General features: G+C 52.3%; 3 protein-coding genes across 8 annotated transcripts in view; all 3 read right to left on the bottom strand.

Moving 5' to 3' along the window:
• Positions 1-4,984, bottom strand: part of LOC145539551 (uncharacterized) — a 73,155-nt gene extending 68,171 nt beyond the window's left edge. The window contains exons 1-2 of the mRNA XM_081573628.1: positions 4,901-4,984; positions 1,822-2,419 (exon numbers count right to left, since the gene is read on the bottom strand). Coding sequence (XP_081429754.1) covers positions 1,822-2,419; positions 4,901-4,984 — 682 coding nt within the window. The remainder of the gene's footprint in view (positions 1-1,821; positions 2,420-4,900) is intronic.
• A 4,753-nt stretch (positions 4,985-9,737) lies between these two features.
• Positions 9,738-14,802, bottom strand: LOC145538013 (ral guanine nucleotide dissociation stimulator-like). 6 transcript variants are annotated; one of them, XM_081569240.1, is made up of 8 exons: positions 14,490-14,802; positions 14,301-14,398; positions 13,848-14,084; positions 13,324-13,434; positions 12,498-12,691; positions 11,820-11,879; positions 10,700-10,893; positions 9,738-10,426 (listed from the first exon to the last, which is right to left on the bottom strand). In XM_081569240.1, exons 3-8 carry the CDS (start codon positions 13,980-13,982, stop codon positions 10,218-10,220), a joined length of 903 nt encoding a protein of 300 aa, XP_081425366.1. In that variant the 5' UTR covers positions 13,983-14,084; positions 14,301-14,398; positions 14,490-14,802; the 3' UTR covers positions 9,738-10,217. The 6 variants fall into 6 exon arrangements, with proteins under 6 accessions (XP_081425366.1, XP_081425369.1, XP_081425367.1 ...); XM_081569243.1 differs by having other exon boundaries at positions 9,738-10,420; XM_081569241.1 differs by having other exon boundaries at positions 13,848-14,053.
• Positions 14,803-15,629: 827 nt separating this feature from the next.
• LOC145539550 (uncharacterized) lies at positions 15,630-20,491 on the bottom strand. Its single transcript, XM_081573627.1, has 4 exons — positions 20,408-20,491; positions 17,335-17,931; positions 16,704-16,837; positions 15,630-16,001 (listed from the first exon to the last, which is right to left on the bottom strand). Exons 1-4 carry the CDS (start codon positions 20,489-20,491, stop codon positions 15,977-15,979), a joined length of 840 nt encoding a protein of 279 aa, XP_081429753.1. The 3' UTR covers positions 15,630-15,976.
• Positions 20,492-21,528: the final 1,037 nt, after the last annotated feature.

Raw genomic sequence — 21,528 nt, 5'->3', positions numbered from 1 at the left:
ATGTTTATTTCTAACTGAAAATATTTTAGTTGGGATTCGCTTTTTTAAAAAAAATAAATGACAGCTTTCTTAACCACATCACAGCTGAATGACTATAAATTCCCTTTTGGGGAGATTCTTTAGTAATCGTTCCTTGTACGTGGTTGACTGACTTGGGTCAAATATCAGGTATCAGAAAGTTTCAAAATGTTCTTTTCCGTTCATCAATTTTCAGTCAATAATACATTTGATCTCATGGACTTCTATATGGTGTGGAATACTTCTACTACTACTGATTTCCCTGATGTTGCAAGAGACCTTAAGATCAAAGTTCTGGCATCCAGTCTATTTCTTCGAAGACAGTGATTAAGTTTTGCTCCAGCTTTTGGAACATTTGCCCCCCAAGGCTCCACCACCCTCCCTTTCTGCCTAACTCAAGAGAGAAGAGGATGCTCTCAGAGCTACTTACAAGGTTCAGGGAGATGAAAGCTACACAGTGGATCTCACCACCGGCCTAGGAATTGAAAGGATCTTTCCCATTCAAATATCTGGGTAAGGAACCACACTTCTATAATTTCTTTGGGAGTTAAGAAACACCAAGGAAAGAAAGTCTGTGGTTGGTAAATGAACAAACGGCCAATCCATCTGAGAATCACTCCACCTCCTCCCCTTCCTCTGGGTGTCTGGCGTACGGAAAGAGCCGTGGTCATCACCAGCTGGTTTTCGTCCTTTTTCCCTTAGAAGAGAAATTCAGTTTTATTGAGGACACCAAGGCACCGAACTCAGTACTCAAATTTCTCTTGTGTACCTGTTGCCCATCTTTGAAATGTCTGCCGTTATCTTCAACAGTGAAACAACGTACTTCCTAATCACAGGAGTCGGAACTGCAGGGTTTTAACAAGTCATCCCTGACTGTTTCAAGTGGAAAATTTGCTAACTCAAGAAACAATTTCGATAGAGAAACACAACCTATCTCTGTGTTACAAAGCATAGTACCTTAGATTGTTTTGAAGCCTCCTAAGTAGGTACCAACAAACAGCACAGAAAAAACCACAGGACAAAACCCAAACTATTCTCAAACAAAATATACATCTTCTGGAAACAATCTGAAAATTACCCTGAATTAGATATTGAAAATTGCAAAAGGGTGCACCATAATTTCATCAAATGAACATTTCTCTGGATTCCAAAGTCTTCCCTTCAAGCAAAACTTACCAAACCAACAAACAACCGAGCTCTTTTAGGCCGCTAGAATTCGCAAATACTTGAGCATCTATGATTACTGTGCAGAAATAAAATTTTAAATGCTCATTCAACTTAGAGTAATGCCGTTTCTCAATGGTCTGTTGCTGGAAAAGAGGAACAGAAACACAAATAAACTGTTCAAAAAGCCCTCCATACGCAAAAAACATAAAAAGGCGGAGACTGCTTTACTGCAAACTTTGCTTAGGTGTTAGTATGTCACAAATTGCCCTCCAGGAAGCTCTCTGTGAGCTAGTTCGAGTCAGTCAATAAAGCCTGAAAACACTGAAAGCGAAAGGGAACTTAGACGACTAGGCTTTAGCCGACCAGGCTCCTCCATCCCTGGCATTTTCCAGGCAAGAGTACTGGAGTGGGTTGCTAATTCCTTCTCCAGAGGATCTTCCCGACCCAGGGATCGAACAGAGGTCTCCCACATTGCAGGCAGATGCTTTGCCGTCTGAGCCACCAGGGAAGCCTGTAGGAAAGAGCACGGAGTCCCTTCTGAACAGCCGCTGCCGGCGGCCAGGACGGGATCCCCGAGCTGTGCGCCCCCATCACCCGCGCGCATCCCGGGAGCAGAGATCTCTCACAGCTGCGGACCCACCGCGCCCGACACGCGCGCCCCGCGGCCCCAGCTTCGGGCTCCTCGGCGGCACCTCCCCGGCCCGGAACCGCGAGCCCGTGGCGACCGGGCCCAGGCGGCGTCCGCAGACCCAGAGGCCGCCCCCCGCGGTCGTGGGGGCAGCCCCGCCGCGAGGAGACTCGAGGGGCGCCGAGCAGGGAGGGCTGCGAGCGCGCGGGGCGCCCACCGCTCAACGGCCGCCTTGGGGCGCCGGCCCGGCGTCCTCACCCTGCGGCCGATGGCGGCCACCCCGGAGCCGAGGACCGAGGGAGGCTCGCGCTCCTCGGGGCTGCAGGAGTCGGGGGCCGCTGGCCGCTGGGCAGGCGGGGGCGCGCGGTGAGGGGCTGCGGTCGAGCTGCACTTACTCGTGTCTGCGCTGCTCCCTGGTGCGGGGCGTCCCGCAGTGGGGACCGACTCAGTCTCCAACTTCCCTTCCGTCAGGACGGGTCCTGGGGGCTCAGGCGCCTCTGCGCCTCCGCCCTCCACCTGCAGCCGCTCACGCCTGCGCACTCGCTCCGGGGCCGGTGGGGGCGGGGAGGGGCGCCTGTCAGCCTGGGCACTCCTGGCTGGAATATCCTTCTTTTAAATGCAAAGTGTTGGACTTGATATCAATTTCTAAAAAAAATAAACGTCAAGTTTTCTTTATCCTAATCACAATTTCGTGACTATAGATTCTGTCTTTGGAAGATTTCTTTAAGAATAATTTGTACTTGGTCAACTGAGTCAGATAATAGGTTCAAAATTATATATTGCTTGTATAAATTTTCAGCCAATAATACGTTTTACCCTGTGGAGTTGTATTTAGTGTGTGTGGGGGGGGGGGGGTTGTTTTTTGTTTTTTTACTACTAATCAGCCTTGGCAGGGGCAGAGTCTTGAGATGAAGGGAGAGTTAGGATCCCCTAGGCTAGGGCTGCCTCCCTGCCACATGGTTTGCCGTGGGAATTGGAGGTCCTAGGACCCCAGAATATTCTGGCAATGGGGAATAGATTCTCTGGGTGTGAGCACAAGTATACACTGACACACATCAGAGGAAGGGACCATAGGGACTGGGGTCAGGGGAGGGGTGGACCTTGGGGCAGTGACAGTGACAGAAACATACATCAATTTCCCCTGGACTGAGGCAAAGACCACCTTGTTGGGCCTCATGTGGAATCCAGGTCAGAACAGCTGCACTGGCTGTGATGAGGAGTCCTCATAAGGCAACTAGACACCCCACGGCTGAAGAGGAGGTTGAGGGTCCTCTTCAAGGTCCCTCTCAAAGCCCCTGGTTCCTATGGATCCTGTCACATTCCCTCCTGGGGCCCAATGAATGCTGAGGTCCTGAAGTCTCTCAGAGCTATGGTGTGTGCTGCGGTTTCCCTGCTTGGTGTGTAGTATGAGTGGTTCCCCTTAAAGGGGTGATGTGTCCAGTACTGGGGTGAGAAGAGTGTCCCTTGCACTCCTACACATTCCCCTGCCCCTGAGCTGGCCCATACCTCCTCCTATCAGCATCCCAGCTTCTCAGTGGAGGAATGGAGCCTCTTATCTATTCATTGACCAGCTGTGCCCTGAGCACTCAGTGGGGGTGGTGAGAGAAAGAACCACCAGGGCCACAGTTTGGAGCGGGAAATGGAGAAACCCAGAAAGAAAAGACAGAAAGGAGCAAGTTCTGTGTTGAAAAACAGTAAGGTGCCACAATGGGGTCATGGAAAGTCTGCACTGAGGGGACATGTCTGTCCCCAGCAGTGGAATGAGAAGGCGCCAGCCATTCACACATCTGGGGATGATTATCCCAGAAGGAGGCACAAGTGTATGGACACACAGAATGTGTTTGTCCAGAGATGAAGCCAGGGCTAGTGTGGCTGGTGGGAGCTTGGCAGGACAGTAGGGGGACAGTGGGGAGGCAGGAGACAGGGCCTGATGCTTGATGGCTGTGTGAGTGGTCCATTCTGTGTGACAACATTAGCCAGTCTTGAGTGACTTAAGCAACAAACATTTCTTATCTCACACTATCTGTGGACCAGGAATCGGCCATGCTTCAACTGGAGGCCTCTGCCAGTGTCTCCCAGGGGTCTGGGGCTGTGGACTCATTGATTCAGGACCCAAGAGCTCCTCTGTCTGATGGTCTCAATGTTAAGCCACAGATGCCTCTTCATATAGCAACTTGTAATATACAGGCTTGTTTCCTAGAGTGAGGGACCAGGAAGAGAGAAAGACAGAGAGGAAACTGCAATACAAATGAATAAGTAGAGGTTCTACACCTCAACTCTGGGGGATTGTCAAATAGTACAACCACTGTATATAACACCTTCAGCAGTTTCTAAAAAGGACAAGCCTACAGTTTTCAGTCAATCCCAAAGTTCCCCTCCTACATCAATACCCAAACGCATGTGAACACAGATATTCACACGCCTTTACACAAGTATTTCAGAGCACCGTTGTTCAGAAGAACCCAAAGGTGAAAACCCTAATGTCCATCAACAGGTGAAAGCCAAATGTGCTGTTTCCAAAATGGAATGTTGTGTAGCAATGAAAAGAGTGCAAATGTTCTCAAATAGACATTTAATGGGGTTATGTAACATTGTCAATGAACGTACTGCAATTTACAGGTACAATCTAAGATAATCAAACTATTAAATTCTATTTTAAGTGGACTTTATACCATAGAATAAACACGTTAGTATACATTTTAAAAAGTACCAAAGATGGACTTGCTCTAACTCTGGAGCTCTGGTGGGCAGTAGAGGTGTAGTTGGCTCCAGGCCTGGAGATGTTTCCAGAGCTTGTTCTGGAGCTGCTGCTGTAGTTCCAAGAAGAGAAAACATCATCCATAGGACTGCTTCTCCACATGTCTCCCAAAAATAGAAAAGAAAGCTTCTCACTGCCACTCAATGATCTCTCAAACATGCCAGCCCCAGAAAGTCTTCCCAGACTGCAGTCCAGGGCAATAGGGATCTGAGCCTCCTCATTGCTCCTGGTCCAGCTCCAGCCACAGAAGGCTCTGCTCTGTGTGGTCCATGCGGATGGCTCCCTGCCATCCTCATTTGCCCCCATCACCCACCTCAAGTCCTCCTCACATCCCCCTCGGCCTCAGTGGGCTCCAGGGTCTCCAGCTGTTCCAGAAGATAGCGGACTCCGTGCTCCAGGTCTGAGTCACTCATGCTGGGCTCTATTTAAGCCAGTAGCATCCTCAGGCAGGGAAATTCTGGGGGCTGGTGGAAATCCTCATGGTAATGGTACAGCTAAATGCCCAGGATGGTGGACATGACCCTGGGGGGAGTCACGTGGGCAGCAGAGTCAGAGACCTGGCCTTCCCGCCACACTGCACTCCAGGGCCGCCCTGTGGGGACCTGGGCCTCTGCGCCTTTTGCCCCTGCCTCTCCAGAGATCAGTTCTCCTCCACGGCCCATCTCACCTGGACGACCGGGCAGAGGAGTCCTGGACACAGGGGCAGGGTCGCCAACCATCCTGCTCAAGTGCCAACTCTTGATCCACGGTGTCACCATCTGTCCGTTTCCTGAGGGCAGCCTGGCCCAGCACACTGTCCCCCTCCCTCTCTCTCCCCCGGCTGGCAGGGCGTCTACTCTGGTCACTGCATCTCGGGAACACATAGGGGTCCCAGGAGTATCTGGCCCAGGAGGGTACACACAGACTCTGTCATCTGCCCGGGCTTCCTGCGGGCCTCCTAACACCTCAGATTTACCTCCTCCATCTACAGGCTGCCTCGTCCACTAGGGACGTGCCTGCGTCTCCTGCTGCCACTGACACTCATCCTTCACCAGCGAGGGCTCAGCTGTCCCCTGAGTGTCATGGGACCCCTGAGCACCAGCTGAGCACCCCCGCTGAGGTTCCAGCACACGGTGAGCAGGATGCTCTCCACACTTTGTGTTCTGGGTCCCAGGATCGGGGGAAGAGGCAGGACTGGGATGGACAGGCGATGGCTGGAGACTCTCATGGGGGGGACTCTGACCTCTGACCTCCCATATGCGCATCCCAATATTCATAGCAGCATTGCTTTCAATGGCCAAGACATAAAAACAATCTATGTGTCCAGCAGTAGATGAATGGAAATATGGCCATACAGTACATATATAGAGATATGTACATATCCTTTCAAAATTGAATTTTGATGATGTCTTTTTTCCAGAAATTTACTCATATAGCCTAACATGTTAAGCATACAGGGAGGAAATTTCACATTCTCTTTTATATAATTCTTTTCGGAAAAGTATTTATCTTACTCATAATAGGCTCATTTTAATTGGCTTGAAAGAGTCCATCTAATTTCCAGATAGAAAGACTACACTTTCCTGTTCCCAAACCAAAATTTACTTGATTCCATCAAACATACTGTTTCTACTCTGATTATATTATTATTGTTTACTATTTCCATATTAAATCCCTCCTCCATTTCCACTGTTTAAAATTTTCTCTTCATTCTCAGGTACAAAAATGTGGTGTGTAACTTCAGTTTTGAAATTTAAGGAAAAACTTTCCAGTTTTACTAAAAAAAAAAAAATACAGCTCCATAAAAGAAAAAAAAAAAAAACACAGCAGAAATGAGGTGAGAGTACGTGATGGATAGAAGCATGTGTTTTCAACCATATAAGACAACGAGTTCAAAGCAACCACATACAAAGAATATAAAAGCTTTTTAAAGTAAAATAGAAACAGAGACAGTGTTCGAAAAACTCCCATCGGAGGAAGTGCCACGCTCAGTAAATCTCAAAACACACCCCTGACCTTACCGAATCCGAAGACAAAGAGCGTTTTCAATGACTTTCAACCCTTGCTATTACAGAAAGGTTTTTCAATGGCAGCATGCCTTACGTGGTAGGAAAGGCACCTTTTTAACCAGGAGCTAGGGCCTTGATGGGTTAATTGCAGTAACATGAATCACCTGGAGGAGCCATCTTACCCATCCACTTAGCTTTTTCCCAATTAATCCAATGATCTAAGATGCTGGGGGCTGAGAAGGCTCCTTCACGGAGAAACTTGTGATAAACCCATGGTACATAGTAGTTACCCTTCATGGACTCGTAGGAAACACTTGAAAAATCCAAGACTTCACCTGATGATGGTTTGGTCAAGAGGAGAGAAAGCTCCTTCTCAGCTACCACCCATTTCATACGAGGGTTTGCCATTTCCAGAGCCTGAGAATTCCTGGCACCCTTGCGCGAAGGACAATTCCCCTGGGGGTCTAGCGGACACCCGGCATGGGGGACCAGGGGTATGGACTTTCCATAGCACCAGGGGCCTCACCTCTCAGCACCGACTGGGGAAATCTATGCTTCATATCCTTCCCTCTGTGCTGCTTTATTCACAGCTTCATGGATGTACAGATGAGGTTTCAAACAACACAAAAACCCACATGCCTAAAGTGTACAGTTCAGTAAGTTTGGACACGTGTATATACCCAGAAAAGCTTTAGCTGAATTAAGATCAAGACATACAGACGGCTGCCCAAGCTTGCTTCATGCCCCTTGTCAGCCACGCCTCCCACCCATCCCCAAGCAATCTCTGACCTGTTTTCTTCAGAAATGAAATAGTTCTGTATCTGGCTGCTTTTCCTCGGCATGAATGTTTGCAAGTAAACTAACTATGAGGGGAGCTCCGCTGAGTTCCTTCATGTAGGCCAGTGGCAGCAGGTTGCCCAGCAGGGGGACCCCGTGCAGGCATTGCATATGGGGATGGATGGCTTGGTAAGGGATCCTCAGAAGAGGCAGAGGCTGAGATAGCCGCCTTCCCTACTAGGAATCAGACTCCCCCACAACAGAATCACACTGGGATTCGAACATGGCTAAAGGAAGATGCGATCAGAGTCACTTTGTCAGGACTCCAGCGAGTGCGCTCTAAGACGTTAAACGATGCCAAGTGGGCAAACACAGGACAGGGAGAGAAGGAAGCTCCTGGTAAATACCTAGATAGACTACAGGAGCCTTTCGCAGATTCACTGAGATGGATCCCGAAAGTGCAGAGGGAGGAATGATCTCAAAAGATAGATTTCTCACTCGGTGGGCTCCAGATATCCGCAGGAAGCTACTACAACAGGCGTATGGACCAAATCAGTCTTAGATAACCTGTTGCGACAGGTTCAGACACTTTATAATGGCAGGGAGGTAGAGGACAAGAGTCAGGAAAAGACCAGGAAAGACGGAAGTGCCAGCAATGGCTCTCACCTCCACTCTGAACCAGCCGGAGAAAAACGCCCACAGGGATCCAGGCGGAAAGGAACAGACTTGCTGTTACCGTAGAAAGCGGGGACACCTGCGAGAATTGCTCTCAGGCATCGAAGCCGCCACTGGCTTCAGGCCCAGCCTGCAGACGTCCACACTGCAGAAGGCTGCCCTCCGAGGCATAGGCCCCAGGGATTGGACTTACAAGGCAGTCAGGACTGAAGGTGTTTGGGGCTCCCCGCACAAGCTCCTGGGGTAATTACACCTGAGGAACCCTGGGTCATGAAAACTGAGGGGGCCAATCAGTCGATTTCCTCTTAGACCACAGGGCAACTTAGTCTGTGTTTACTGAGGCCCCTGGACCACACTTGGCCCGATCCGCTTCCGTGATGATACTGATCTGCATGAGCCAAACATTATTATTTCAGTTGTCCTCTAAACTACAATATGTAATATCAAGGAATAGATTACTTCTGTTAAAACACCGTGTGAACTGTAACGTGACAATCCCCGTTTCGGAGACATCTCCTCGCGTAAGTACCATGAGTAAAGATTGCCCGTCTATTCTGCACATCACATTCTTGCACGTGGTCCACGTCAAAGTCATCTTCCATCAGTCACAGTGCCTCAGCCGTTCTTGGGGAAACGCTCCTTATCCTTCAGTGCACAAAGTTAAGTGAGTCTGAACCCTCTCCCTCGCCGCAGCAAAGAGAGGCCCACAGAGCCATTGAGGGGTGCCTTCCAACTACTAGGGAGGCCTAGGATTGCTTCTGTCACCCAGCCGTAAAGCACCCAGAGCTGTGGGAGGCTGGGCAGACGGTGTGCAGGCTTTGAGCGCCCCTTGCTTAACGGGTCACTGTACATTTGGAAAACTGAAGCCCAGATAGGAGTGGGGAAACCCCGGGCCCGGAGCAGGGGCAGAGTCTCAGGCCACCCTAGGCTAGGGCTGCACCACACACCCTGGCTTGGCTTTGGGAATTAGAGAGCCAAGAACCCCAGAACATCCCCACTCATCTGGATCAGATGTCTCTGGGCGTCCACACAAATATACACGACACTCGCACTAACGTCAGAAGAAGTGAGACTAGGGCATGGGGGTCAGAGGGGGAGTGGGTCTGGGGTGGTGACAGATCCAGCAGAAGCAAGGCGATGACCACAGGCTGGATGTCACACTGTCGTTGGTGCAGGAACGGACCACGACTCAGCCGCAGGCCTCTGCCAGTGTCTCCCAGGGGTTTGAGGCTGTGGACTCAGCTGAGACACGAGCCGCTTCATTCAGGGGAGGGCCACAAGGCCTCCTCAGAGGCGGCTTCCCAGAATGAGGGACCAGGCGGGGGAAATGTGTGGCAGAGAGGAAACTGCAACACTGATGAAGAAGCGGAAATGGAAACACTAATGGAACACTCCTGCCACAGGGCCTCCAAAAGTTGACTACATGGTATTCAGTCGACACCCACATTCCACTCCTACGACAATACCCGGAAGTAGCACACACAGAAAGTCACAAGCCTGCACACAAGGGTTCAGAGCAGCACTAGGCACAAGAGCCCAAAGGGGAACATAGTCCCCATGTCCATCAACAGATGAGGGGAGAGTCGCATGCACTGCTCTCCCAGACTGCAGGATTATTCGTCGTCAAATAGGACGCAGATGCTGTGCAATAGAGAACAGACGTGTTCATGGATCGTCGTGAATGGTCTCCATGCCGCTCACACACACAATTGAAAAAGTCAAAGAATTCAATTTCTATCTAAGTTTATTTCATAGAAAAAGTAAGTTTATACATGTACTAAAAAAACCAAAACACAGGTTAAGAGAGGGAATTATAGGGGTGAAGAGACAGGCTCCAGGGCTGGTGCAGGCATTGGGGCAGCACACCATCTGCCTTTCCCAGGCGAGGCTTGCTGACGATCTGGGAGCAGCTCCAGGGATATTAGGGGAGGAGCTGGCTCCAGCGCCTCAGCTGCTAGAAGAGCTGGGTCTGTTGGGGTCTCTAGAACCACAGGTGGATAACACCGGAGCCACAGCTGACTGCAAAGCACGAAGGAGCTCCAGAGCCAAGGCAGTGCCCTGGCCGACGATGGCTTAAGCCTGGGGACTGAGGCTGCAGAAGCAGCGCAGGCACAGGATTTGTGGGTGATTGAAGATCGGAAGGAGGAAGAGGGCTGTTTCTTGCACGTTCTCTGCATCTAGAAGTCGAGCCTGGAGGTGCTTTTCCTCACTTCCTCGCTTCATTGAGAGCCACAGCATGAGTATGCTGCGGCTCTGGGTTTGGAGCTGGCATGGTTACATGATGTAGAGCTTGACCTTCAGTAGGAGCTGGGCTTTCAGTCTGCTCTAACTGTGGAGCTGTGGCAGTTACTAGGGGTGCTGCTGGCTCTAGGTTTGGTGATGTTTCCAGAGCTGCTTCTCCAGCGGGGGCTGTATCTCCCAGAAGAGAAAGCGCTGTCAGTAAGACTGCTTGTGCATGCATCCCAAAGACAGGAACCTACTCGCTGCTTAGCCCTGAAATCTCAATCCAAGATGCCCCCTAACCCCAGGAAGCCTTCCCAGGCTGCAGTCCAGGGGAATAGTCATCTGAGGAGCTTCCTCAATGCTCCTGGCCTAGTTCCAGCCTCAGAAGGCTCTGCTCTGTGTGGCCCAGCCCCCTCCCTTCCTTATTCGGCCCCGTCCTCCTCACCCAGCCCGAGTCCTCCTCACCATGCCCCTCTGCCTCAGTGGGCTCCAGGGTCTCCAGCTGTGCCAGGAGATGGCGGGCTCGCTGCTCCAGGTCCGAGGCAGGCATGTTGAGCTCTATGTAAGCCAGGAGCATCTTGAGGCAGGGAAATTCTGGGGGCTGCTGGAAATCTTCAGGGTAAAGGTGCAGCCAGGTGCTCAGGATGGAGGACATGGCCCTGGGGGGAGTCACGTGGGTAGCAGTCAGAGACCTGGCCTTCCCGCCACACTGCACTCCAGGGCTGCCCTGTGGGGACCTGGGCCTCTGCGCCTTCTGCCTCTGCCCATCCAGAGGTCAGTTCTCCTCCACGGCTCATCTCACCTGGCAGAACAGGCAGAGGAGGCCTGGACACAGGGGCGGGGCCGCCAACCAGCCTGCTCAAGTGCCAGCCCTTGATCCACGGTGTCACCATCTGTCCGCTTCTTCACGGCAGCCTGGCTCAGCGTACTGTCCCTTGCCCTGCCCCTCCCCCTGCTGTCACCACTGCGAGGGCAGGCAGGGCATCTACTCTGGTCTCTGCATCTCGGGAACACGTAGGGGTCCCAGGAGGATCTGGCCCAGGAGGGTACACACAGACTCTGTCATCTACCCAGGCTTCCTGCGGGCCTCATAGCACCTCAGATTTACCTCCTACATCTACAGGCTGCCTCGTCCGCTAGGGACGCGCCTGCATCTCCTGCCACCACTGACACTCATCCTTCACCAGCGAGGACTCAGCTGTCCCGAGTGTCACGGGTCCCCTGAGCACCCGCTGAGGTTCCAGCACACGGTCAGCAGGATGCTCTCCACACTTTGCGTTCTGGGTCCCAGGATCGGGGGTAGAGGCAGGACTGGGATGGACAGGCGAGGGTTGTAGACTCTCATGGGGCAGACTCTGAACTCTGACCTCCCAGAGGCTGCTTACAGCACGCCAGACACCTCCACAGCTCTCTTGGCCTCCTTTCCTGTTTTGCACGAGAAGCCCCCTAGACCTCGGCCCCCAGGGGGAACCAGAAGCTATGTGGGATCCAGGATTCTGCCAGCCCTGCCCATTCAGAAACCCCAAGACTCCGGGCAGTTCTCTGGGGAAGGGAGTCAGTCCCTCTTGAATCAAAATCCACTCACATTTTCAGCTGGTGCAGGGCTCCACCATCCGCATCGCAGTACGGGAGGATGCATCCGTACCTACAGGAGGCCAGGGAGGCGTCACATGGTCAGTACTGGAGACACGCCCCACATGTGATGGCTAGTGTGACAGGCTTCTCCCCCTCACCGAGAGAACTGATGCCCTGGGGGGCAGGACTGCTGTCTGCTCCATGCATTACATGATGGTTTTCCCAGAAAAGTGCCTGCATCTCATGCGCCTTCCTTTATATTTCAAGAGCGAATGAGCCCAACCGGCCCCATCCAAGTGCCTGGGGCGCCACTCATCACTCCCAGGGAGCCCTGTTCTCAATGCCCCAGGGCAGGGCACCTCTCACACCTCACCTTGCAATTGGGAAAACGCTTTGGGACAAAGTCAAAGGCTCAGAGACCACCGAGACACAGGCTTCCTCGAAGGGAGGAGGAACGAGATGACTCAGCACAACCACAGCCTTAACAGGGCTCCAGGCGCCCAGAAAGCCCTTTCCAGGACGCACCCACGTAGTCCCCACAGACACCCTGGGGGCGGCTCCTCCCTTTACCCTCTGGGTGCAGAGGGGGCCACTGGGGCTCAGAGAGGTGGAGAGCCATTCCCACCACTCACAGCTGGAAGGGGACCGGGTCCCCCCGAGTCCCCAGTGGGGGAGGGGAAGTGCTCACCTCATGAAGAGAAGGTCCAGCACCTGCTGAGGGCTGCCAAAAGCCCTGTAGGTACCCAGGAATCTGGGGAGGTAGGAGGGGTCACCGCCCAGGAAGGCAGGCACCAGGTTGCCCACCAACGTCTCCAGTCTGCGTCTCTGCACGCTCCACACCCTGCAGGGCTCATTCCTGTCCCCTGGGGACACATTTTCCCCCTGGGGTGGAACGAGGAAGAGACAAGAGTCAGAGGCCGCACCAAGGACTACAGGAAGGCAGGGGCTGGAGCTCAGACTGAGGCCCCAAGCCTCGGGAATCATGGCAAGGGGAGGGCCAGGAGTGCCCTCCACAGAATAAACGTCTTGGCATCACGAGTGAACTGGCAAAGGGCCACGGTTACGTGTGTTAGCGTCTCGGGGCAGTTTGTACTGGACAGCTCCCCGCGTGTTAACTGCGTCCCCTGTGGCGGTGACCAACACATCCCATTTTGGGGGTGAGAACTGGGGTGACAGGGGCTGATCCTGGGGTGAGAGGCATCAGGGTTCTCAGGCCCACATGGATACGTGGGGATGGAGTTAATACAGGATACACTGTAGAAACATGTGGAAAGGCTCCTTGGGGAACATCAAGTGAAATCCTTTCACAATCTCCTTCCGAGATTCCCACATGGACGTAAACAGTGATTTTGCATCTGGACACCTCAGGGCCTAGGCCGCGAGGGCGTGTCGCACACCTGACACTCCCAGGTTCCTTTGGGAGCAGGCCTCTAGGAGGGACCCAGGGGAGCGCCAGGGTGGCTCTGGGACCCGGAACTTCCTGGCTGGAGGGTCTCCTCCCGGCTGGCACTCACCCTCTGCCCGCCCTGGGCTCTGTTGCTGCTCTGGGCCTCCCGTTCCTCGTGCGGGGAGATGGAGCAGGGGGCTCCGTAGACCGGCGCCTGTCCGCAGTCTCGGGAGGAGCCCTGTGAACACAGTGCCCGCCAGCCAGGCAGAAAGTCTCAGGCCACCGGCCAGCTGTCTCTGGTGCTTCTTGGACCCCCAGACCTCTCCCCTCCAGACACATGCCCACCACTCTCTGCACAGACCTCCACCGAGGAAGAAGACACCCGACCGCCTGAGGGCCTTGGATCCACACTGGCACAGAGAAGAGCACCTCAGGGATCCTCTTTCCCCACTGCCAGCCTGTCCTCAGGTGTGATGGTGATCGGACCACCAGGTCACGATGTGCCCACCAACCTGTTCCTGCCCAGAGGGAGAACCTCCCCTCAAGTCCCACTTCCCCACACCTGGAGATGAGGGCAGCTGGCGCTGCCCAGGGAGGGCTCCCGGTGGCGGCCAGGCCTGGTGGGGCCACCTCTAGGTTGCCTGCTGTTACCTTTGGGGACCTCCTGCTAAAGGACCAGAGGCATCCAGGTTGAGCGCTGAACCGCCTGAAACATCTGAAAAACCTCTCCCTCCAGGGTTTCCTGAAGCAGAAGCCCTGGTCAGTCGAGACACAGCGGGAGAACATCCTTCTGGATCAAGTCTCTCCAGCCAAGTGAGCCCCAACTGGCTGTGGCGCTGTTACTAGAACGTGGCTGCCTGGTTACAGGGTTCCGAGTTCTGTTAGGGTCTGCCGACAAGGAAGTGACTTCACCACCCGGGGGTCCCCTCCTTGAACTGACAGTTGACACCTGTACATATAGCCCTCGGGATACTGACCGCTCACCCCTCATCCACGCAGCCCCGGTTCTCACACAGTTGCACCACACAGCCCTCCACACAGCTCCCGGGCAGGGTCTATGTGCAGCTCTGGGTAGGCAGACCAGGCTCGCCTCCTCATTCCTACCTCTTCTCCATCCTGGATGAGTCCTTGTGTCTCTCAAGGCCTGTCCGTGTCCTCACGTGCACACGAGGATTATGCCCACGTGGATATCTAGGGATGTCCTGAGACAGAGGTGGGAAAAACCCTGGAACATGTGGGAGCTGTGTCCCATGCAGGCAGTGCCTCCAGTCTCTTTTCTTGTCCCCCAATTACCTCTCCCATGTTTGTTCCTCTTCTGTTCTCATCCCACTGCCGCTGCTGTGCTATGTCGGTTCAGTCGTATCCGACTCTGTGTGACCCCACACACGGCAGCCCACCAAGCTCCCAGGTCCCTGGAATTCTTCAGGCAAGAACACTGGAGTGGGTTGCCATTTCCTTCTCCAATGAATGAAAGTGAAAAGTGAAAGTGAAGTCGCACCGTCATGTCTGACTCTTTGCGACCCCATGGACTATAGCCTACCAGGCTCCTCCATCCATGGGATTTTCCAGGCAAGAGTACTGGAGTGGGTTGCCATTGCCTTCTCCGGATCTCGTCCCACAGTGCTTATTAAATGTCAGTGTGAGTGAGCGTGTGTGTGTGGAACCCAGGGCTCACTCTGGTAGGCCAGAAGAAAACTGCCGTGTAAGGCGGGATAAGCAACAGCTTCCTAAGATCTGAGAGTTTCTCATTTCCACAGCAAACCTGATGAGAAGGGTTTCACCTTTGGCCAAGGAGGTCAAGACCCTGTGACACAAGGCCTTAAAGGTGGCAGGGGCTGCAGCTGGGATGACAGACTCACATAGTCTGGCCCCACTGTCCACACCCATCACCATAGTGCAGGCCGTGATGACACAGCTGCCTTCACGGGGCTCACAGCCCAGCAGGCTCAGCATCTCAGACTGGACACACAGAGGCCCAGGGACAAACTGGTGCTCGCAGCCTGTCATCTGCCACACAGACTTGACCGTCTCATCTGTTGTGGCTTTATGTTCCTGTCCTTAAATAACTCGGTCAGTTTTGAGATTGCACCCAAGTACAGCATTTCAGACCCTTTGGTTGACTATGAGGGCTACTCCATTTCTTCCAAGGGATTCTTGCCCACAGTAGCAGATGTAATGTTCATTTGAATTAAATTCACCCATTCCAGTCCATTGTAGTTCACTGATTCCTAAAATGTCGACGTCCACTCTTGCCATCTCCTGTTTGGCCACTTCCAATTTACCTTGATTCATGGACCTAACATTCCAGGTTCTCATGCAATATTGTTCTTCATAACATCGGGATTTACTTGCATCACCAGCCACATCCAGAACCGGGCGTCGTTTTCGCTTTGGCTCCATCTCTTCTTTCTCTCTGGAGTTATTTTTCCATTCTTCTCCAGTGGCATACTGAGCACTTACCTACCCTGGAGTTCATCTTTCCGTATCATATCTTTTTGCCTTTCATACTGTTCATGGGATTCTCAAGGCAAGAACACTCAAGCGGTTTGCCATTCCCTTCTCCACCAACAAACAAGCCAAAAATATAAAAGGCAGGTAAGGACAGGCTCTGCAATCAATGATGCTGGCAAAACTGGACACTTATGTGCAAAGCCGTCAAACTGGACCACTCTCTTCCAATATACAGAGAACTCAACGCAAAATGCATTCAGCCTTGAGTAGAAGACCTGAAACCACAGAACTAGAAAAAAAATCAGGTAGAAAGCTCTTGACCAGCCATCTCAGAAATGATTTTTGGATCTGATCCTAAAAACAAAAGAAAGCAAAAAGTAACAAGTGGAATTACAGCAGAGGTCAACAAAATAAAACAGAGAAATGAAACGAAATGAAATGAAATGAAATGGGAGAAAATATTTGCAATTCATATATTTTCTAAGGGGTTAATATCTAAAATATATCAAGAATTCATACCACTGAATGGCAAACAAAAAACTAACTTCATTTAAAAACGGCCCAAACTCTCAATAGCCATTTTTTCCAAAGAAGACATACAGATGGCAAAGAGGCACAGGAAAGATGCTCTACATTTGTAATCATCAAAGAAATGCAAATCCACACCAACAGAAGTTACCCCCTTACATCTCCCAAAATAGCCATCATCAAGAAGAACACAAATCAGTGTTGGCGAGGATGTGAAGAAAAAGAAACACTTGACACTGTTGGTGGGAATGTAAATTGGTGTAGCCAGTATGGAAAACAGTATGAAGGCTCTTCAAAAAATAAGACTACCTCATGATCCAGCAACCCCACTCCTGGACATATATTGGGAGAAAGCTGTACATTGAGAAGATAATGCACTACTAGTTACAATGCCTAAGATGTGGAAGCAACCTAAACGTCCACTGCCAAATGGATAAAGATGTGGTACATAGTCACAATAGGATACTACTTCGACATGAGAAGAACATTTCTCTGGATTCCAAAGTCTTCCCTTCAAGCAAAACTTACCAAACCAACAAACAACCGAGCTCTTTTAGGCCGCTAGAATTCGCAAATACTTGAGCATCTATGATTACTGTGCAGAAATAAAATTTTAAATGCTCATTCAACTTCGAGTAATGCCGTTTCTCAATGGTCTGTTGCTGGAAAAGAGGAACAGAAACACAAATAAACTGTTCAAAAAGCCCTCCATACGCAAAAAACATAAAAAGGCGGAGACTGCTTTACTGCAAACTTTGCTTAGGTGTTAGTATGTCACAAATTGCCCTCCAGGAAGCTCTCTGTGAGCTAGTTCGAGTCAGTCAATGAAGCCTGAAAACACTGAAAGCGAAAGGGAACTTAGACGACTAGGCTTTAGCCGACCAGGCTCCTCCATCCCTGGCATTTTCCAGGCAAGAGTACTGGAGTGGGTTGCTAATTCCTTCTCCAGAGGATCTTCCCGACCCAGGGATCGAACAGAGGTCTCCCACATTGCAGGCAGATGCTTTACTGTCTGAGCCACCAGGGAAGCCTGTAGGAAAGAGCACGGAGTCCCTTCTGAACAGCCGCTGCCGGCGGCCAGGACGGGATCCCCGAGCTGTGCGCCCCCATCACCCGCGCGCATCCCGGGAGCAGAGATCTCTCACAGCTGCGGACCCACCGCGCCCGACACGCGCGCCCCGCGGCCCCAGCTTCGGGCTCCTCGGCGGCACCTCCCCGGCCCGGAACCGCGAGCCCGTGGCGACCGGGCCCAGGCGGCGTCCGCAGACCCAGAGGCCGCCCCCCGCGGTCGTGGGGGCAGCCCCGCCGCGAGGAGACTCGAGGGGCGCCGAGCAGGGAGGGCTGCGAGCGCGCGGGGCGCCCACCGCTCAACGGCCGCCTTGGGGCGCCGGCCCGGCGTCCTCACCCTGCGGCCGATGGCGGCCACCCCGGAGCCGAGGACCGAGGGAGGCTCGCGCTCCTCGGGGCTGCAGGAGTCGGGGGCCGCTGGCCGCTGGGCAGGCGGGGGCGCGCGGTGAGGGGCTGCGGTCGAGCTGCACTTACTCGTGTCTGCGCTGCTCCCTGGTGCGGGGCGTCCCGCAGTGGGGACCGACTCAGTCTCCAACTTCCCTTCCGTCAGGACGGGTCCTGGGGGCTCAGGCGCCTCTGCGCCTCCGCCCTCCACCTGCAGCCGCTCACGCCTGCGCACTCGCTCCGGGGCCGGTGGGGGCGGGGAGGGGCGCCTGTCAGCCTGGGCACTCCTGGCTGGAATATCCTTCTTTTAAATGCAAAGTGTTGGACTTGATATCAATTTCTAAAAAAATAAACGTCAAGTTTTCTTTATCCTAATCACAATTTCGTGACTATAGATTCTGTCTTTGGAAGATTTCTTTAAGAATAATTTGTACTTGGTCAACTGAGTCAGATAATAGGTTCAAAATTATATATTGCTTGTATAAATTTTCAGCCAATAATACGTTTTACCCTGTGGAGTTGTATTTAGTGTGTGTGTGTGGGGGGGGTTGTTTTTTGTTTTTTTACTACTAATCAGCCTTGGCAGGGGCAGAGTCTTGAGATGAAGGGAGAGTTAGGATCCCCTAGGCTAGGGCTGCCTCCCTGCCACATGGTTTGCCGTGGGAATTGGAGGTCCTAGGACCCCAGAATATTCTGGCAATGGGGAATAGATTCTCTGGGTGTGAGCACAAGTATACACTGACACACATCAGAGGAAGGGACCATAGGGACTGGGGTCAGGGGAGGGGTGGACCTTGGGGCAGTGACAGTGACAGAAACATACATCAATTTCCCCTGGACTGAGGCAAAGACCACCTTGTTGGGCCTCATGTGGAATCCAGGTCAGAACAGCTGCACTGGCTGTGATGAGGAGTCCTCATAAGGCAACTAGACACCCCACGGCTGAAGAGGAGGTTGAGGGTCCTCTTCAAGGTCCCTCTCAAAGCCCCTGGTTCCTATGGATCCTGTCACATTCCCTCCTGGGGCCCAATGAATGCTGAGGTCCTGAAGTCTCTCAGAGCTATGGTGTGTGCTGCGGTTTCCCTGCTTGGTGTGTAGTATGAGTGGTTCCCCTTAAAGGGGTGATGTGTCCAGTACTGGGGTGAGAAGAGTGTCCCTTGCACTCCTACACATTCCCCTGCCCCTGAGCTGGCCCATACCTCCTCCTATCAGCATCCCAGCTTCTCAGTGGAGGAATGGAGCCTCTTATCTATTCATTGACCAGCTGTGCCCTGAGCACTCAGTGGGGGTGGTGAGAGAAAGAACCACCAGGGCCACAGTTTGGAGCGGGAAATGGAGAAACCCAGAAAGAAAAGACAGAAAGGAGCAAGTTCTGTGTTGAAAAACAGTAAGGTGCCACAATGGGGTCATGGAAAGTCTGCACTGAGGGGACATGTCTGTCCCCAGCAGTGGAATGAGAAGGCGCCAGCCATTCACACATCTGGGGATGATTATCCCAGAAGGAGGCACAAGTGTATGGACACACAGAATGTGTTTGTCCAGAGATGAAGCCAGGGCTAGTGTGGCTGGTGGGAGCTTGGCAGGACAGTAGGGGGACAGTGGGGAGGCAGGAGACAGGGCCTGATGCTTGATGGCTGTGTGAGTGGTCCATTCTGTGTGACAACATTAGCCAGTCTTGAGTGACTTAAGCAACAAACATTTCTTATCTCACACTATCTGTGGACCAGGAATCGGCCATGCTTCAACTGGAGGCCTCTGCCAGTGTCTCCCAGGGGTCTGGGGCTGTGGACTCATTGATTCAGGACCCAAGAGCTCCTCTGTCTGATGGTCTCAATGTTAAGCCACAGATGCCTCTTCATATAGCAACTTGTAATATACAGGCTTGTTTCCTAGAGTGAGGGACCAGGAAGAGAGAAAGACAGAGAGGAAACTGCAATACAAATGAATAAGTAGAGGTTCTACACCTCAACTCTGGGGGATTGTCAAATAGTACAACCACTGTATATAACACCTTCAGCAGTTTCTAAAAAGGACAAGCCTACAGTTTTCAGTCAATCCCAAAGTTCCCCTCCTACATCAATACCCAAACGCATGTGAACACAGATATTCACACGCCTTTACACAAGTATTTCAGAGCACCGTTGTTCAGAAGAACCCAAAGGTGAAAACCCTAATGTCCATCAACAGGTGAAAGCCAAATGTGCTGTTTCCAAAATGGAATGTTGTGTAGCAATGAAAAGAGTGCAAATGTTCTCAAATAGACATTTAATGGGGTTATGTAACATTGTCAATGAACGTACTGCAATTTACAGGTACAATCTAAGATAATCAAACTATTAAATTCTATTTTAAGTGGACTTTATACCATAGAATAAACACGTTAGTATACATTTTAAAAAGTACCAAAGATGGACTTGCTCTAACTCTGGAGCTCTGGTGGGCAGTAGAGGTGTAGTTGGCTCCAGGCCTGGAGATGTTTCCAGAGCTTGTTCTGGAGCTGCTGCTGTAGTTCCAAGAAGAGAAAACATCATCCATAGGACTGCTTCTCCACATGTCTCCCAAAAATAGAAAAGAAAGCTTCTCACTGCCACTCAATGATCTCTCAAACATGCCAGCCCCAGAAAGTCTTCCCAGACTGCAGTCCAGGGCAATAGGGATCTGAGCCTCCTCATTGCTCCTGGTCCAGCTCCAGCCACAGAAGGCTCTGCTCTGTGTGGTCCATGCGGATGGCTCCCTGCCATCCTCATTTGCCCCCATCACCCACCTCAAGTCCTCCTCACATCCCCCTCGGCCTCAGTGGGCTCCAGGGTCTCCAGCTGTTCCAGAAGATAGCGGACTCCGTGCTCCAGGTCTGAGTCACTCATGCTGGGCTCTATTTAAGCCAGTAGCATCCTCAGGCAGGGAAATTCTGGGGGCTGGTGGAAATCCTCATGGTAATGGTACAGCTAAATGCCCAGGATGGTGGACATGACCCTGGGGGGAGTCACGTGGGCAGCAGAGTCAGAGACCTGGCCTTCCCGCCACACTGCACTCCAGGGCCGCCCTGTGGGGACCTGGGCCTCTGCGCCTTTTGCCCCTGCCTCTCCAGAGATCAGTTCTCCTCCACGGCCCATCTCACCTGGACGACCGGGCAGAGGAGTCCTGGACACAGGGGCAGGGTCGCCAACCAGCCTGCTCAAGTGCCAACTCTTGATCCACGGTGTCACCATCTGTCCGTTTCCTGAGGGCAGCCTGGCCCAGCACACTGTCCCCCTCCCTCTCTCTCCCCCGGCTGGCAGGGCGTCTACTCTGGTCACTGCATCTCGGGAACACATAGGGGTCCCAGGAGTATCTGGCCCAGGAGGGTACACACAGACTCTGTCATCTGCCCGGGCTTCCTGCGGGCCTCCTAACACCTCAGATTTACCTCCTCCATCTACAGGCTGCCTCGTCCACTAGGGACGTGCCTGCGTCTCCTGCTGCCACTGACACTCATCCTTCACCAGCGAGGGCTCAGCTGTCCCCTGAGTGTCATGGGACCCCTGAGCACCAGCTGAGCACCCCCGCTGAGGTTCCAGCACACGGTGAGCAGGATGCTCTCCACACTTTGTGTTCTGGGTCCCAGGATCGGGGGAAGAGGCAGGACTGGGATGGACAGGCGATGGCTGGAGACTCTCATGGGGGGGACTCTGACCTCTGACCTCCCATATGCGCATCCCAATATTCATAGCAGCATTGCTTTCAATGGCCAAGACATAAAAACAATCTATGTGTCCAGCAGTAGATGAATGGAAATATGGCCATACAGTACATATATAGAGATATGTACATATCCTTTCAAAATTGAATTTTGATGATGTCTTTTTTCCAGAAATTTACTCATATAGCCTAACATGTTAAGCATACAGGGAGGAAATTTCAC

The sequence above is a fragment of the Giraffa tippelskirchi genome, chromosome 2 (genome assembly GCF_054371585.1).
Source record: "Giraffa tippelskirchi isolate mGirTip1 chromosome 2, T2T-mGirTip1v1.2.pri, whole genome shotgun sequence".
NCBI lineage: Eukaryota > Metazoa > Chordata > Mammalia > Artiodactyla > Giraffidae > Giraffa > Giraffa tippelskirchi.
Note: the sequence above shows the minus strand (reverse complement) of the source record. Positions and strands in the feature narration are given on the sequence as shown.